Source organism: Perognathus longimembris, chromosome 18 (genome assembly GCF_023159225.1).
Source record: "Perognathus longimembris pacificus isolate PPM17 chromosome 18, ASM2315922v1, whole genome shotgun sequence".
Classification (NCBI taxonomy): domain Eukaryota; kingdom Metazoa; phylum Chordata; class Mammalia; order Rodentia; family Heteromyidae; genus Perognathus; species Perognathus longimembris.
In genome coordinates this window covers 24,729,821-24,747,684 of record NC_063178.1, presented here as the reverse complement: position 1 = coordinate 24,747,684, position 17,864 = coordinate 24,729,821, and the positions used below count along the sequence as shown (strand labels likewise).

Here is a 17,864-nt window from a genome sequence, read left to right as displayed (position 1 = left end):
ATAAGTAGACAGCTCTGGTTATCACTTGCTTGTTTTTATTACAAACCTGGGGAGAGGCTCAGGTTACCTTCACATGCCAGTCTCCCAACTTGAAAAGTCTGGGAGCAGAATGTATTTTGAGTGCTGGGCTAGGTTTTCTCAATAGAAAACTGATCTGAGGATTGGTCTTGAGGGTGTGTGAATCAGCTACCCTGAATTTTCTGATGGCTTTGTTTCTTGGTAACTGCTTTCTTGTTTTAAGGATCTCTTTGCTTTCAGTAAAATGTATTCGATAACCTCTTCCTTTCTTGTTAACCCATGCACCTAGGCCTTTCTGAGTTCTTTCCTTGAGGTGTCTTTCCCTGTAAGCAATTGTTAAGGGACTGAGTCACCCGTGTGGTAGCCTGTGGTTGGATGTGGGCTGAGGTTATTCAGTGACTAATTTCCAAGGGGAGGAGAAATTGGCTTATCATTGGGGAGGGCTACTTTTTTTTTTCAATCCATGCCGCAGGCAGCTTCCCTCCAAGGCTGGCTTAAACAAAATGATCTTTCTTGGGCTGGGGAACGATTCTGTCTGTGCCCTTCCTGAGGATTTCCTCTCTGAAGAAGAAGCTGTCTAAAATATCTGAGTGTGAAACTGAGGATTTTGATGAAATAAGCAAACAAAGGAATCGCGGAACCAGGAGCTGAGCCAATGTGCTTTTTGCACACTGCCAATAATACAGGTGGTTTCCTTAAGAAAACGTAAGTCACTTTAATTCTTTCAGAATGAAAGGAACTCGTGAGAATCCTTTTCGGTTTTTTCCAGCTAATTCATTGCATGGTCTGACAGAGTGGTATGCTTACAAATTCTAGATTTGGAAGGGTGGAGTTGGAAATGCAATCGACTATACGTAATATTCTCTTTCTACAAAGCCTCTATGTGTGTGATTTAAATGTCCCATAAAGAGACATGGTTTCTGTGAGACAGTTTCCCCAAACAAAGAGAAATAAGCAGTCTTTTATTTTTTTATGCTATTTTTCTTTCCAGAAACAATTTTAAGATGTTGCTTCTTACCTTGAAGCAACTTGTGAATCAGTGAGTTTTTATGTGATTTACAGAGTTTTGTGGACATGAAATATAGTTGTATATAAAGATGCCTAACTTAGTCTTCAGATAATTAATTCCAAACTCACCCCAGTACTTTCTGGTCTGCCGAGAATATGGGCAAACTGTTTGTTGAGCTGGGTGCTGTGGGCATAGGCACCAATAACAGCTGCCTTCTGGGGCCATGGTGATGAGGTTCTAGAATACACCGCCCTGTTTACAAGCCCCGGAAGGACTTCAACCACAAGACACAGTAGCGATTGGGGCAGAAATAGAAGGAAAGGTGATACCCACCAACGAGCACTGTGCTTCCTATGCAGCCAGAGCACTGGACAGTGTCTGTGCCTGCGCTCAGGTAATGGAAGATGAGTATTTGTGTTGAATTTGACTAACCTTTAATAGGAAGTTCTTTTATTTTTATGCTTACATCGTCTTCTGTCTGTAAAACTTACCTAAAGATGCTAATATCGAAATTTCCTAGAGGGAAAAAAAACTATTTCAAAGATAATATCTGATACTTTTAACTTACTATGATTAAATGAGATGCTTGTTTGAGAATAAGAGACTCAAGTGGAGCCTTGAAGTGAATGGCAATTGTGTGTATATGCATCTGTGTGTGTGTGTGTATGTGTGTGTGTGATTTATTTTACTTTATAAGGCTAGTCTAATTTTCTCCTAGGAGATCAGAGTTTGAGTCTTGTGCAGGAAAAAAAGTTAATGTATATTTAATGTCATGTCTTTACTTGTTAGCCAAATACATTAAAAAAAAAAAAAGAAAAGAAAAGAAACTCTAGGAAGATATTGTCATGGGAGGAATGCTAGCCTGATATGTTGTTTTACCATGCGGAATTATTGAGTCTTAGCTGTTCAGTCGCAGGAGCTCTGTGGAGTAGTAAAGTCCACACTGTACTGGAATAGCAGGGGCTCTCCACACCTAACACTGCAGATGTTGAAGAGAGATGCTCTCTTCTCATCTCTCCATCCTTCCACCACGTAAGAATTGCCTCTAGCTGCTCCATGTCATGAACCCAAGTTACCTCATTTGAAGCGATGATTCTAGCGTTAGCTTTAAAAATTACAATAGGATCACATGTCTTCTTATCGTTGGCTTTCTTTAGAGCCAAGGATGAAATTATCTGGGTGCTTTTTAAAACTCAATCTTGGGAAGTCATGTAGCTTGGCAAACCCACATAAGAATTTACAAAAGCTTCCAACTTCTAAGTCTCCCATTTTGATGGAGACTTAAACTCAGATTCCCTGCCCTGCCATGATTGAATGTTTGTATTGGGCTCCACTGTGGATAACATGAGGATGCATTCAGGCTAATAGCAAGATTATTTTAAAGTACTCAAGGCAGGCTAGGGTATCACAGGCAAGCATAGAATGCTGACGGCCCGGGGCTGGCTCCACCCACCCGGGCTGAGCTTCCATTCTTACTGGCGCCTCTGCCATGCTGGGTATTGACTATGAATATTTGCCAAGCACCTTCATTCCCTGTAGGAAGGCACAACACAGTGTAGCGGTATCATTCTTAATTGTTACGTTTCCTTCTGATCACCGCTACACATGGCACTAGGAAATCTAATAAGGTTTTCTTTTCTCTCTCTAATGAGGTTTTTCTTAAGTTATTTATAAATTCTAACTCCTCATTATTTCCTTTCATATCACCAAATTTGTTTTTAAATACACCTCTGCTGTTTTGAAAGAAAGATATTCAACTTCCCTCAATTAATTAAAATTAATTTGACATTCTCTTTTCATTCATATTATTTATCCTTCAAAAGAGTTCTATGGTCCTTAGAGGCTTGAGGTCGGCTTTATGGTCTTGCCAAGAAAGAGGTATTTCTGTTGTGTGTTAACTGGAGACAAGATAGGCCAAATAAAGATGTTGTCTGGATGGGTGCTTAGTGGCTCAAGCCTGTAATTGCAGCGACTCAGGAGGTCGTGGCCTGAAGGATCTTAAATCCAAGCCAGCCTGGACATTAAAGTCTGCAAGACTTCATCTCCAGTTAACCAGCAAAAACCTGGGCTGGAAGTGTGGATCAAGTGAGCGCCAGCCATGAACAAGCAGGCTGAGTAGATCCAGCACATTCCAGTGCCATCAACATGAAAGGGAAAAAAGAAAACGTTACCGGAAGCTCAATGCAGACAGGAAATAACAGAGAACAGTGACTACTTGGTTAGAAATACTGTAAGTCCCAGCGGCTTCTAGACATTTGGAATTTTACTTATTTTATTTGTCTTTATTGAGGACAGTAATGACAACGGTACCAGCCATTTGTGGGTGACTCGTCTTGGACTCTGTATGGTGGTTTATACCCAGTGGCATATTTAAGCTGATGTGCCAAGTTCATCTTACAGTTCCTTTTGGTCCATTATGGCACTGCCTGGTCTGGGGCGTTGTGTGCATGGGAGATTCAGTGATCTGCCCACTGCTGGCTTAGCCCATTCCTCACAGGGTTTGTGACCCAGGAAAGCTGTGGGTGCTCACTCTGAGCAGACGCGGAGTCTTTTCATTAAACCCTAAGTCGGGAAAGACAAGAGAGGGAGAAGTATTCATGGAGAATCTGTGCTGACTTCCGGCCAAATCTACGACAGTTGCTTCACCCATCCTGCTAGGAGAATCTGTCAGGTGTATGAGCTCACCGTGACCTTGGGACTGGCCACCCTGCTCTGTATCACTAAGCACTTGAGTCATGAGGCTGTCACGTGGGCCGGAGCATCCTCGGGCCTACAGGCAGGGCCCAGGTGTGACCGCTCTGGCGTGAGGACTTGGGAGAGAACTCCATGGTGAGGCTGCCCCACACGTCAGGTGTGGAGGAAGGACAGACTAGCCCCTAGTGCCAGAAAGCACATGGGTGTTGGAAGGGAAAGGAGGAGGGCGGACATGAATTGTATTAATTACCATGGAGAAACTTGCTTCCTCTGGGTTCCCTAGGGAGCTGAAGAGATCACTTCAGTGGTGTTTGGGAAACACAGGCCTAGAAAACTTTCTTTTGTTGCTCTTTGTACCTTGTTTGTACACTTAATTGGTTACTTTTGTTATAAAATCCACCAGACTCTGAAAAGCTCCCTTGTGTGGTGAAGGCCACTGCTCTGCTACATCCTTCCAGGCACGAGATAAGGAAGCGGGCAAGACCCACGGGTTCTTGTCCCACATCCCACGATGCAGAAAAGCCCTTCCCCTCTCCCCAAGGACGTGGGGCTTCTTCTAAATTCTGTCCTGGAGCAATGCCTGCTCAGCGCTGTCTACTAAACCAGTACATTTCTATGGAAAGGACTTGGTTGGTTTCTATTGGGCTTGGTTCCGTTTTCAGCCTGCTGTTGTTTCCTATCTTCTTTCTCTCCTCCCGCAGCAGTCATACCACAAGTCTTTCAACTGCACATCTTGCTTCTTGTCCACCTGAGCCCCTGCCCCTCTTCCATGCCACCATCTCAACCGTTCTCCAACCCGGTATGCCCATGTTGTCTGTCTGCTGCATCGCCTGGAAAGAATCAGGCTAGGAACTGCTCCCGCACAGCCCAAACAGCCCGTGCCTGCTTTCCCTTCCCTCCTCTCACAAACACGGGGAGCACCTCCTCCCGCATCTCCATCTCAGGTCTCAACCAAAGCCACGCTGGATCCAATAATCATTTCCTGGATTCATTTATAACTTTCATTCTGCCCTTCTCGGAATATGCTATGTAATTGCAAATTATAAACTCATACCTCCTCTTTCCCGTTTAACTTGATTCTTCCACCACTGACTCTCCTAAAGGAGAGTTAGGGAAAGGCTCACTGGGAGTCCTCACCCCAGTGTGGGGTTTGAACCCGGGGCCTGGACACTGTCCCTTAGCCTTTTCATTCGAGGCTCCACTTCCGGCTTTTTGTGGGTTCACTGGAGGGAAGAGTCTCACAGCATTTCCCCCACAGGCTGGCTTCAGAGCGTGCTCCTCAGGTCTCAACCCCCTGAGTAGCTAGGATGCCAGGCGGGAGCTGGGGGCCTGGCCAGTCCTCGCTTCTCAACCGGTCAGGCGTCCAGGCCTCGTGGCCACGAAGCTCCAGCCCACAGTGATCTGCGCCCGTGGGCTCCGTGACTGCGTGGCATCCCCGGTGTCCTTTTAAAGTCCTCCTCTGTACTGTGCTTGGGCCCCCTCCCCTGTTGCCTTCTTACTATGAGTTTTGCCTATAATTCCTATGATTTTTCCTCTTACCTCTGGACCATTACTCCCCTCCCAGTTTCTCTATACTGTTTTCTCATAAGCTCCAGTATGGAGTTGGTAAGAGACAGAGCGCCCCTCAAAGCTCCCCTTTGCCTCTTCTGTCATATCCCTGCACTCTATTAGCTTGGAAAGATAGGGCAGGTGATTATTAACAATAGAAACAATTTAGAAAGCGCCATTTTAGTACTGTTGGTATACATTACACTCACATGTATTGCCTTTAAGAAGCTATGAGTTGGGGTTGGGAATATGGCCTAGTGGTAAAGTGCTCACCTTGTATACATGAAGCCCTGGGTTCGATTCCTTAGCACCAAATATATAGAGAAAAGCTGGAAGTGGCGCTATGGCTCAAGAGGTAGAGTGCTAGCCTTGAGCAAAGAGAAGCCAGGGACAGTGCCCAGGCCCTGAGTCCACACCCCAGGACTGGCAACAAAAAACAAATAAACAAAAAGAAGCTATGAGTTCCAAATTAAACCAGTGTGCCATTTCATCCTCAACCCTACCGCCCTGAGATATGCATCCATCCAGTGTGTTAATTTTCTGTGGTTGCTATAACAAATTCTTTAGTAGCTTAGGGCTGAGGCTATAGCTCAGTGGTAGAGCACTTGCCTAGTATGTGTGAAGCCCTGCATTTGAACCCCAGCACTGCAAAAGAACAAGATAGTGGCTTAAAACACCACAAATATATTATCTTATAGAGGTCAGAATCACAAATTTAATTCCATGAGCCAGTGTCAACCAACTTGTCAACTGGGCCTTACTTTTTCTGGAGGCTCTAAGGAAAACTCCCTCCTTTTATGAAACTTTACCTCTTCTAAAAGTTTCCTATATTCCTCCTTGGCTTATGATTTCTACTTCCACTTTCAAAATCAACAGCATAACATTTTCTAATTTTTCTCTCTCCCTCCCTCACTTCCTTTCCTTCTTTCCTCTCCTTCCTTCTCTCCCTCCCTTCTTTCCTATTCTCTCCTTCCTTCCTCTCTTTCTTCCCTTCTCCCACTCCTTCCTCCCTCTTTCCCTTTGTCCCTTCCTTCCTCCCTCTCTACTCTTCTCTCTAGGTAGAAGGACTATCATTGTTGCCTACCCTTGACTTTGACTCTCCTACCTCCCTCTTCCACAGGTAAAGACCCTTGTGATCGGATTGAATCTGCCAGTGTTCCATATCGTCTTTGCCTTTGTCATATCTCTAAGGGACCCCATTCACAGGCTCCAGGAATTAGGGTACAGGCATCTTACAGGAGAGGGACATTCTTTTGAGTCTCACATCAAGGAAACCACACTCAAAACTGTGATTTCTCTAAAAAATGTGAACGTCAAAGTCAGCTTTCTAATTGCTTGCTTTATTTCCAGATGCAGAGGGAACTTATCTATGCAAGAGGAGATGGCCCCGGTGCCTCTCGGCCCGGATCCGCAGCTCACCCACCCCACGCAATTCCCAACTCGCCACCATCCACGCCTGGGCCCCATCCCATGCCTCCCTCCCCATCCAGAATTCCCTACGGGGGCACACGCCCCATGGTGATTCCTGGAAATGCCACCATCCCCAGAGACAGACTCTCCAGCCTGCCAGTCTCCAGATCCATTTCGCCAAGCCCCAGCGCCATTTTGGAAAGGAGAGACGTCAAGCCTGATGAAGACATGAGCGGCAAAAACCTGGCTCTGTACAGGAACGAGAGTTTCTATGCGGATCCTTACCTGTACCACGAGGGGCGGATGAGCATAGCTTCGTCACACGGCGGGCACCCCCTGGATGTCCCCGACCACATCATTGCCTATCACCGCACCGCGATTCGGTCAGCGAGTGCGTACTGTAACCCTGCCTTGCAAGCAGAGGTGCACATGGAGCAGTCACTGTACAGACAGAAATCCAGGAAGTATCCGGACAGCCACTTGCCTACTCTGGGCTCCAAAACACCCCCGGCCTCTCCTCACCGAGTCGGTGACCTGAGAATGATAGACATGCACCCTCATAATAATGTGCCCGACCGGGCCTCGCCCAGTCGCCAGTCGTTTAAAAAGGAGCCAGGCACCTTGGTGTATATTGAAAAGCCACGGAACCCTCCAGGATTATCCGGCATTGTGGACCTTGGGCCTCCTCTAGTTGAGAAGCAAGTTTATGCCTACAGCACTGCTACAATCCCCAAAGACAGAGAAACCAGGTAAGGCCTGGGGGGCTGGTGGAGGGTGTGCTCTAGAAGCACAGAGAGAAAAGGCAGGAGAGAAGAAAGCTGGCCTCAGAGCAAGTTGTTCCCTGCAGAGGAGCTGGGTGGGAGGGGCGTGGTTTGCACTAGGAAGGTCAGCTGCAGCCTGTGGTGTGGCATTCCCAGTCACAACTTGGAATCATTCACGAGATAAGTGTTCTTAACAGAAGCCATTCAGACAAATGGATCAAGAGGTGGTCAGTAGTAACTGGTCTGCCGTAGCAAGGAAGGAGTGCGTAGTTTAACAGTTCACAGTGGCCACTGATATTTTTCTTTTAGAATGTCATGTTGTGTTTTCATCTGGCTTAGGGACAGGAATGTGTTACTGCCTGTCTTCTGGGATGATAAAATATGAGTTTGCATGAACATGACATGGTTTAAATTTAATGCTTATTTGGAAATGGTGCTGAAATCAGCAAAGTTTTTCTAGTGAATGAGGCGTTGAAAATATCTTTTTAAACATTGTAATTGTATTTTAATTCATCAGTCCTGAGCCTTTCTCCTCTATCATCCAAAATCTATACAGTAGTAGCAGAAAAGCTAATTTTGATATAGGGAATTACTTGAGCCTGAATGGATTGGAGAACATGGTGATAATGTTCATAATCCTAAAAATCTGGTCAAAGAAATTGAAACCAAAGAAGTTGGCATGTGTTACAGCTGTCATATATGAATTCAGAAGGAGGAGATGTAACAATTAAGAATCGGGGGCTGGGCTGGGAATATGGCCTAGTGGTAGAGTGCTTGCCTCATATACATGAAGCCCTGGGTTTGATTCCTCAGCACCACATAAACAGAAAAAGCCGGAAGTGGTGCTGTGGCTCAAGTGGTAGAGTGCTAGCCTTGAGCAAAAAGAAGCCAGGGACAGTGCTCAGACCCTGAGTCCAAGCCCCAGGACTGGCAAAACAAAAAAAAAAAGGAATTAGGGGCTCGTAGTGGTGACACTTACCCGTAATCCTAGTGATAGGGAAGTCAGAGATGGGAGGATGGTGGTTAAAGGCCAGCCTAGGCAAAAAAAATTAGCAAAACCATGTGTCCAAAAAAACCAACAACAACAAGCTGAGGGTGGTATAGTTTGTGTCTGTAATCCTAGTTATATGGGAGATAAAAGTAGGGGGAATCAAGCAAGGGCAGCTCTGGGCAGAAGTAGACTCTATTTGAAAGAAACAAAGGCTGGCTGTGTGGCTCAAGTGTTAACACACTTGTGTAGCAAACATATGGCCATGAGTTCAAACCCCAGTCTGCCAAAACAAAAGTAACCAAAAAAGACAAAAATTACAATCTGATATTCAGTTACTCAGAACCTTCTTAGACCACTACCCCTTACTAAAAATGGTATTATTACATAACTTTATGGAGATAAGCCCAAACTTGTGAATGAATTAGGAACTGTTTTTATATCCAAATCACAAAGCTCTGTCCCTTCTAGCAGAATATTATCATGGGAAGCTGACCTTCTGTGCCTGTTTAGTCATAAGGATCTCATGCAGAAGGCTTCCGGGAGAGCAGAATGAGAGTAAACGTGAACCCCTGGGGATCATAATGCAACAGTGAATTCTAGCTCCCATAGTTAGAAAAACAGCAACAGTGACCGGCTTGCTTGTATAGAACTAGGACAACTTAAGGTTTGAAAACAAAAATCATTGCCTCCTTCCCAAAGCCCTTAGCAGTGAAATTCTAAGCTGCCTAGGAAGGGCTCCCCCAGAGGCTCATCAGAACATCAGCATCTCCACCAGAGAGGGATCCAGCAAGACGTAACAAAGGCTCGGGAGCTTGTGCTGTGAGCTTTGGGACAGGGTGATCGATGGTTCCTATGATGGGCAGCGAGGGGCGGGGCAGGAAATGGTGCGTCACTGTCAAGATGGGGCTCAGAGCCCTGTGAGTTCAAGTTCGGTGAGGGAACAAGAAACAGAATCCGCCTCTGGGCATTGTCCGGCCTCCTGCCGCGCCCACGCTGCCCTGCCTGGTGAGCGGCGGAACGGAGCGCTTCAGGTCCGTCCACCTCCTGCGTATGGGGGCACTGGAACCTATGAGATGTTCCCCTTGCGTTCTCTTTTCGGAGCCCCCCCCCCCCCCCGTCTCTTCCACCCTGGCCTGCTGGCCTTAGACACCCTGTGCCCACCTCAAAACCACATGTTCCTGTCTTATATCAGAAAACTTTGTCAGGAATCCAAATGACTGTGTGTCTACCTGTGATTGAGCATATAAGAAAAACGCACTGAGATGGATGCGCCCTGAACTGCAGTGTCATCGTGGCCAGCTCTCCTGATGATGGCCATCACTCTGGATGGTTTTGCACATGTTCACATGGCTCCTTCCCCCCCACCCCCCGCAATGTGCAACAGCTTGCACTCCTCTCCTGCTCATTAACCCCACGGACGGCAGCTGACGGTGAGGGAAGATGGGGTGGTGGGGTTGGTGAGATCCATTCTCTGCGATACTGCATGTACACACACACACACAGACACACACACACACACACACACACACACACACACCTCACTTTTAGAGCCGGTGTAAGGAAAGACCATGCTTCCCCCACTATTTCCCCCCTCCTCTTCCACTCCTGGTGAGGGAAGTGAGCCATGGTGCTCTCCAATAAGGGGGGCCAGAGCCCACAACTTCTGCCACTGCTACCTAAACAGGTAAGAGCCCTGGATGGGAAGTCCGGGCTACGTCCTTCCTGCTCTCCAGCAGCAGTGTGATGGTCGCTATCACATCCTGGAGGCCTTTTCTGAACCACACTCTGGGGCAAGTATTTCCATAAATCACATGTAGTTGTCATGACAACCATGAGGTACGTACTAGCATCACCCCCCATTTTATAGATGTGGGAAACTGAGGATCAGAGAGAGGTTAGGTAGCTTTCCCACCGTCGCAAAGCCAGTAAGGGGCAAACAGTATCAAAGTCCACGGAAGAATCTACTTTTTTGCCAGGCATGGTTGTGCACGCTTGTAATCTGAGAACTGCGGAAGGTGAAGGAAGGAGGATCAGAGGCCAGCCTAGGCTGAATAGTGAAATCTGGTCTCAAAGAAACAAGGGCCGCTGAGCACTGGCAGTTCACACCTGTAATCCTAGCTGCCCAAGAGACTGAGCTGAAGAACGCAGTTCAGAGCCAAGCCGGGCAGGACAATCCATGAGACCCTTATCTCCAAGTAAACACTAAACAGCTGGAGGAGCTGTGGTTTACGTGGTAGAACACTGGTGTTAAGCAAGAAAAGCTAAGGGCACAGTTCCTAGGCCCTGAGTTAAAGCTCCAGTACTGGCACACACAGAAATTAAGGACATGGGGTGTGGTACTTAGTGGTCGATTAATTTCCTCATGTGCACAAGTCCAGAGATATATGTGTTTCTGCTGGGCAATATTCTTCCTCATGACTAAGAGGTGGGACACACCCTGTGTCCGCCCCCCTCCCCCTGCACCCCATGCTCACCCAGGGCAGTTAAGTAAACGCAGGAGTGAATTCTCAACATTTCATCCAGATTCCTTCCAAAACTGTTCTAGAACTTGATACTATGTGACTGTTCCCAAAGGATATTTACAGTCACAAACATGGTCGAATTTGCATAATTATACTGCTAAATATATACATGCCATTTAAAATATAACTGCCCTAGCTAGTATATTAGCACAATTATGCAGAAATTGAGAAAGGAAGAAGAGAACATTCTTGGTAGGTTTTATTTAAAAAAGAAGAAGAAGAAGCTGTGTCCTATGTCAAAGGAAAAGAAAATTTCAAGATCACCAGAAGCAATTACCAAAACATAAAATTATAACCCATTGTCTGGTTTATCCGGTGACGTTATTTTAGAAATATTTAATCTGGATAAGTATTTTTAAAGAGCGTCTCACCTTTTAAATATTTAACTTCATAGGTACAGAAAATGCCAAACCAATTTTGGTTGCAATTTCATAATATTAAAAAGCAAATAAAACTGAGAGTGGTTTATATGAAACTCTCAGGAGAAATTTTACATCTAAGACATGAAGCAACAAAACTACAGGGGGGAAAGAGAGAGAGGGCTGCCGCTCCGCTTCCGGGAGCACCCTGGATTCCTCTACCATGCCAGATGGCTCTGCAGCGCCAGCGCCCAAACACCTGCGAACGTTAAGCATCAGAGAGAGCAATGCTCTGGCCACATCCACACTCAGGAGACACAGCAGAAGCGGGCTTGAAGGAACACCATTTTATTACCACTCTGGTGACATGGAAATTGCCTCTCTAAAGACCTAAGTCATTTAATCTTTTTTTTTTTTTGGTGGGGGGGGTCACTAGGGTTGAACTCAGGAAACTTGTGCTTGCTAGGTAAGCACTCTAACTCTTGAACCCCATTTCCAGCACTTAGATTAGTTTAGTTGTTATTGTTTTAAATCAGACAGGGTCATAGCAACTTTAGACCTCAATTCTTCCTCTTCTGCCTCCCAAGTAGTTGAAATTTCCACTGTACACCTCACCTGGCTTGTTTGTTGAGATAGTGCCAGGGGTGTCTTGCTAACTTTTTGTCTGGAATAGTCTTGAGCCTTGATCCTTCCCCAAGTAGCTGGAATTATAGGTATGTGCCCCACACCTGGCCCTGTTTAATTTTGATTTGTGTAGTTGGTCTTGAGCTCTATTTTCAAGAAGTTGGTCTTTCTTTGTTTGTAAAGGTAGTTCAGTAAGCCTGCCACAATGGAAGGCTGTACCAAGAAGACCTGGAATGAGAGGTGTATGTGGTTTCAATCCAAGTGAAAGGGGGTGAGGTTGTCCTTCCCAGAAACACTGGGTCAGACACACACCTTCTAGAAAGATAGTCTTGGAGTGTTTCAGGGGTTTTCCCAGTTATCTCCCTTTCTCTGAGCTTCTGAGAGGAAAGTTAGTCCCAGTGACTGGGAGAGGGTGACAGAGAGACACTGTGTCCAAGGTGGTTTAGTCTTTCCTTGGCCATAAAATTGCTTCATTAAGCAGCATCATTAATTACTCCATCCACAACACCTGAAACAGCCCGTAGGGGCTGTAATATTTGCTAGGTACTTTTGTAAATCACAACTGGAATCCTAGCTACTCGGCAGGCTGTGACCTGAGGATGGCAGTTCAAAGCCAGCCTGGGCAGGGAAAGTCTGTGAGACTCTTATCTCCAATTAACCACCAAAAAGCTGAAAGTGGATTTGTGCCTTAAGTGGTAGTGCACTAGCCTGGAGGGAAAATGCTAAGTAACAGTGTCCAAGCCCTGAGTTTGAGACAAAAAAAGAAAAGAAAAGAAAAGAAAGAAAGAAGGGGGTGTGTGTGGAAAGAGAGAAACACAGAGTAAAGGGAGGGAGGGAAAGATCAAGGAAACACTCTAGAACATTTAGAACATTTATGTCTTGCTATTTTCTGCTTGTAGTTCAGATCACATAATGTAAAATACCTTCATGGAAATAACAGAATTCAGGGGTGCTCACTGTCAAGCAACAAATAACTTCTTTATAAATGTGTGGCCCATTCGCCTTGCATGGAATATAATTTTCCATACACTGCGAACTTGAGCTGACATCCCCCGTGTCCATTGTTGCGCACAGAAAGCTGCCAAGTTCAAGGAACTAGGAGTGCATTCCTGCCTTGTCGGGGCCCCTGTGCTGGAGAAGCAGCCACGTGAGAGCTTGCTGGGGTGTCTGAGGAGCAGGAGAATTACAGCCAGGAGCCAATTAGAAAGCAAAAGGAGGAAACCTACATGCACAAAGAAAGCCTGTGAGCTAACCAGTAGCTGTGTCTGTTTCCGATTATTTACAATGCATTCTCATTTTACACCATTAAATGTGATTGTGTTGGTAACTTTGGGGCCTGATGCATTTCTGGCTTAGCAGTTGATCCGATGCAAGTTTAAATTTAGGTCTATGTCATTTTAAAATGGCTATGATGACCGGCAGACCTTTGATGAGTTTCTGAACTGTTTTATCTTGCTAGAGAGCAGTGGTCTGAGTGGTCTGAAAAAGAAAGATTGTTTTTTTCCTCTTCTTACTTGCGACCCACACCAGCAGTCCTCAGAGTGGGTACACTTGGCACTCCTCTGCTTGAGTTGGGTGTGATGACTTGTCAGAGGGGGCTGCCTTGTGGGGGACCAACTACTCCCTAATCCCTCCCTACTCCCAACAGTGAAGATGTTTCCAGACATTGCTCTTACCTCCTCAGTTGGTTCATTCACTCTGTCCATTATCCACAGAGGCAATAACTTATAGTAGACTTCAAAGCCACACCGCCCAGGTTCAAAACTCAGTTCCAATACTTGTTAGCTATTGGAGTCTGAAAAATTATAGAATCTTGCTCTTCTTTTACTCATTTGTACTAACTACTGAGCAGTATAAATAAGGGTTGGAGGCATGGCTCAGGTGGTAGAATGCCTGCCTAAGGAACCCAAGGGCCCGAGTTCAAATCCCAGTGCTGACAAACAGGTTAAGTACCTGAAGCTTCCTACTTTGTGCAAAGCACTCTACTAAATATTCATAAAAAGAAGATAAATCCACAGAGATGACTAGAATCAGGACTGCCTGAAGAGACAGTGAGACCTATTTTTAATGTAATACCAGAAAACACAAAAAGATGGAACTTCTGGGTTAAGAGAGAGTAAAACTAAAAGTGAACAGAAAGCAGAATTACCTGTATATAAAGGTCAAAGTAGAATATTTAGAGTACCAAAACCTTTTGTTTTGGAAGGACTATGATTTGAACTCAGGAGCAAGGCAAGTGCTTTACCATCAGACCCAGACCCCCAGTACTTGTTGCTTTGGTCTATTTTTCATGTAGAGTCTCATGCTTTTTTTCCTGTGTTTCACATTGACTATGAGTCTCCTACCTCTATCTCTCAAATACTGGAACGATAGGCATGCAGCACCATGCCCAGTCCTTGTTCTACTTTTAAGTCCATTTCAGGAAAGTAGTCAGGGTTGTTCATCTTCTTCAGGCTAGAGGCAAAAAGACAGGAGAGGTTTAGGGCGTACATTTAAGATTGCTTCGGAACTGCCAGGTGGACGGATGGTAAAGACTGAGAAGGGTAGAAATAACCAGGTTATCTGTCTAGATGCCTGGCAGCACCAGCTCAGCTCTTGTTTGAAATGCTTTTTCATGGTGCTCTAGTTATGGGTCAGTAAATATTTATTGAGCCCCTGTAATGTATGTGACTATGAACCGAATGCTTTGTTGGTCACAAAGAAACTTAGATGAGGTTGTCAAGCACAACTATAACCATAAACATGAAAAACTCAGACCCATCTAAGCGTATACCACAATAAAGTGTAGGAAGCTCCTGAGCTCCCAGGCCTACTGAACTCCTACAGTGTGGGATTTCATTCTGGGCCTTTCTCTTGGCTTGGAAATGCCAAAGAAAGATTCACAGGCACACTTTTTGGGGGAACAAATTAATAGCCATTGTTTGTTCTTCCTTTTGAGAAAGCAGTTTGTTAGAGACAACACAAGCTGGGCAAGGTGGCTGACACCTATAATCTCAGCTTCTCAGGAGACAGCCATTGGGGTGCTCTTGCCATCCCACGAGTGACAGTGTCTCCTGGCAACAAAGCGAGGAGGGAGGAGGGCTTGCTGGCGTTGAGGTGACTCCCAAAGGCTTAAATTCCAGTGGGGAAATCTCTTCCCAATGTTTGGAAGTCCAGATGGGAAGTTAGAACACGATTGCTCTTTGAAAATAATAGGACTAATAATACATTGTAGGTTCGAGAGGCTTCTGTGCCAGCTGGAGACCCAGCCAGCACTTATCGCAAGTCCAAAACAATGGGAGGACAAGCAAAGCTTCCAATTACAAGGCTGCATCATCTGGGGCACTGCTTGTGCATAATCAATTCCAGTGGAGTGGTGCAGACAGCAGTTGATAAGAATTTAGAAGAGGACCCTTCCCCAAAGTCGTCCTGACCAGAGAGGCTTTGTCAGCAGGTCAGGATGGTCTAGCGTCGGAGGCGAGCCCGTAGTCAGCGGAGGCAGAGTGCTTGAGAAGGCAGACTGGTCTTCACCCAGAATTCACTGGGGTTCTACCAATATGATACCTGTGCAAACAAAGCCATGGTATACTTTGCCAGTCTGAGAAATCAAGCACCTTCCAATAAATTAAATTTATTGCTGGATTCACAGGCATATGCCTTTGAAGGATAGTAATATTTGCTAGTTATTTCTTAGACTTCTGAGTTCAGGTAACAAATGTGTGATAAACACATGCGAACAACCAGCAGATTTATGAAGACAGCACTACTCTTGCAGCAAAGACCCTCGGTCCAGAGTACTAAAGAGGGACTACCACATGGTCATTGTTTCTTGATTTTTTATTTGGTGGGACTGGGGGTTGAACTCAGGGCCTCAATCTTGCTAAGTATCTGCTTACAATCTGAGCCATGCCACTAGCCTGTTTTTGCTTTAGCTATTTTTCAAATACAGTCTTATGGTTTTGCTCAAGGTGGCTTTAGACAGTGACCTTCCAACCTAAAGTCTCCCTCATAGCTGGGAGAATAGGCATGCACCCTTAAACCCGGCTTATTGGTTGAGGTGGCATCTTGGTAAAGTTTTGCCCAGGCTGACTTCAAACCACGTCCTTACCAATCTTCGCCTCCTGAGTAGCTGGGATTACAGGTGTGAGCCATCATACCCAACCCCTGTATTTACTTTAAACTAGATTCTCAAAAGGGGAAGAATAAAACACATCATCTGTCACAAATTTGATTACACTGTGCCTCTCTCTGGAATATTCATGAGTTGCTGTCAATCAGAAGCCTTAATTCTGAACCGAGAAAGGAAACCGGAGTTGCCTAACTGCTGAGAGATCAGATAATTCCCCTCGCTCACCAGCTGGAATGCCTTCAAAGGGAAGGCATAGTTAGGCAGAGATCCAGCCTCCATCAGAGGTGGCAAGAGCAGCTCAGTGGGGAGTCAGTGTGGCGGCCCCCCAGGCTGAGGATGGGACTTGCCTGAGAAGCCTGGGGTTCTGCAGGTGACAAGTCCTGCTTGCCGAAGCCCAGGCCGCGCCAGCCTTGCTCCGGATTCCTTAACCCCTCTGATACAGATCAGGAGAGTACGTTTATCCTTACTTGAACTCTGGACTTTATTTGCATGACTAATATGATTCACAGCTATAGCCAGGTCTAAGCATTCATTCTAACTTCCCAAATGGCAGGTCTTAAGTAGTCTGTATTACCCAGTCCACGCATGCCATCTGAGATGGATCACCGCAAGTCTGTTCCCCTCGTTGTCCCCTCAGATGAGAAGGAACTTTGGTGAACATTGTCCTAACGTGTCACTTTACAGACTACAACAGCAGAGATGTCTTAGTGGCGCCAGGACTGCAGATCCTCATGTAAATGCTTCTCTCATCCTTATGCCCTGTCCATATTTTTATCTATGATTATTTTTTGCTCTGCTATTGAGACTTGAAGTCAGGGCCTTGAGCTCTTGGGTAGCTTTGTTAACTTAAGTCAGTGCTTTACCATTTGAGCTACAGTTCTACTTCAGGCTTCTCGGTGGTTCATTAGAGCTTAGAGTCCCACAGACATTCCTGCTTAGTCTGGCTTTGAACCACAATATTCAGATCTCAACCTCCTGAATAGCTAGGATTCATTGTGTGAAAGCCAGTACCGTCTTTGTAATGAAGGTCACGTGTCCCTACTTCGTCCATCCTGCCCAAGTAGCTAGGAAGATAAGATGGAAAAAACCAAACCCATCAGAGAAGCCACATGTAGAAAGCGCCCTCCGTCCTTCCCTGCGTGTCATTAGCTTCACCCTAAGATCTTACAGGTCACAAAATCGGCACGAGCCAGGCTCAGTGGCGGGTACCCAGACTCCTGGCTACTCCAGAGGCTGAGGCAGGAGGGTGATGAGTTCAAGGTCAGCTTGGGACACATAGCAAGACCCTACCTTAAAAGAAAAAAGGTGGGCGTGGGGATCAGAGCTCAAGAGGCCCCGTCTTCATAGCTTCTGACACTATCTCTCACTAGAGGGTAAACAGTACACTAGAGAGTGACAGAACAGCGCTGCCTGCCAGCGTCTACCTGTGCAGAAGTGAGCAGTCACTCCCCACAGCGTGGTGGGAAAGATTCCCTCAGGGAAGACAAAGAAAAGACAAAACAAGTGGTTTCATGTTGGCTGCCAGTGGGGAGCCAACAGGAAGTTAAGTGCCTCACCCCGGCCATGAGTCACCCAAGCCGGCCGCTCAGAGCCACTGTACCGAGCCCTGCCCAGGGAGTACTGTCGGGGGAGCACTGCCCAGGGAGCACTGCTGGGGGAGCACCGCCGGGGAGCACTACCCGGGGAGCCTGTGCGCATCCCAGGTCCCTGCCTTGCTGGGTGAGGCTCTGAGTCCGAGGCTGGGGCATGGAGATGGCCACTTCTTCTCACATGGAGTGGGTAGGTACCAGAATGCTTTGTGAACTGGAATGATCTCTTCT

General features: G+C 46.1%; 1 protein-coding gene across 1 annotated transcript in view; it reads left to right on the top strand.

Annotated features, from left to right (window-relative positions):
* Positions 1 to 17,864, top strand: part of Kiaa1217 (KIAA1217 ortholog) — a 266,366-nt gene that overhangs the window by 206,374 nt on the left and 42,128 nt on the right. The window contains 1 exon segment of the mRNA XM_048367460.1: positions 6,620 to 7,428. Within this exon segment, the coding sequence (XP_048223417.1) occupies positions 6,620 to 7,428 (809 nt within the window).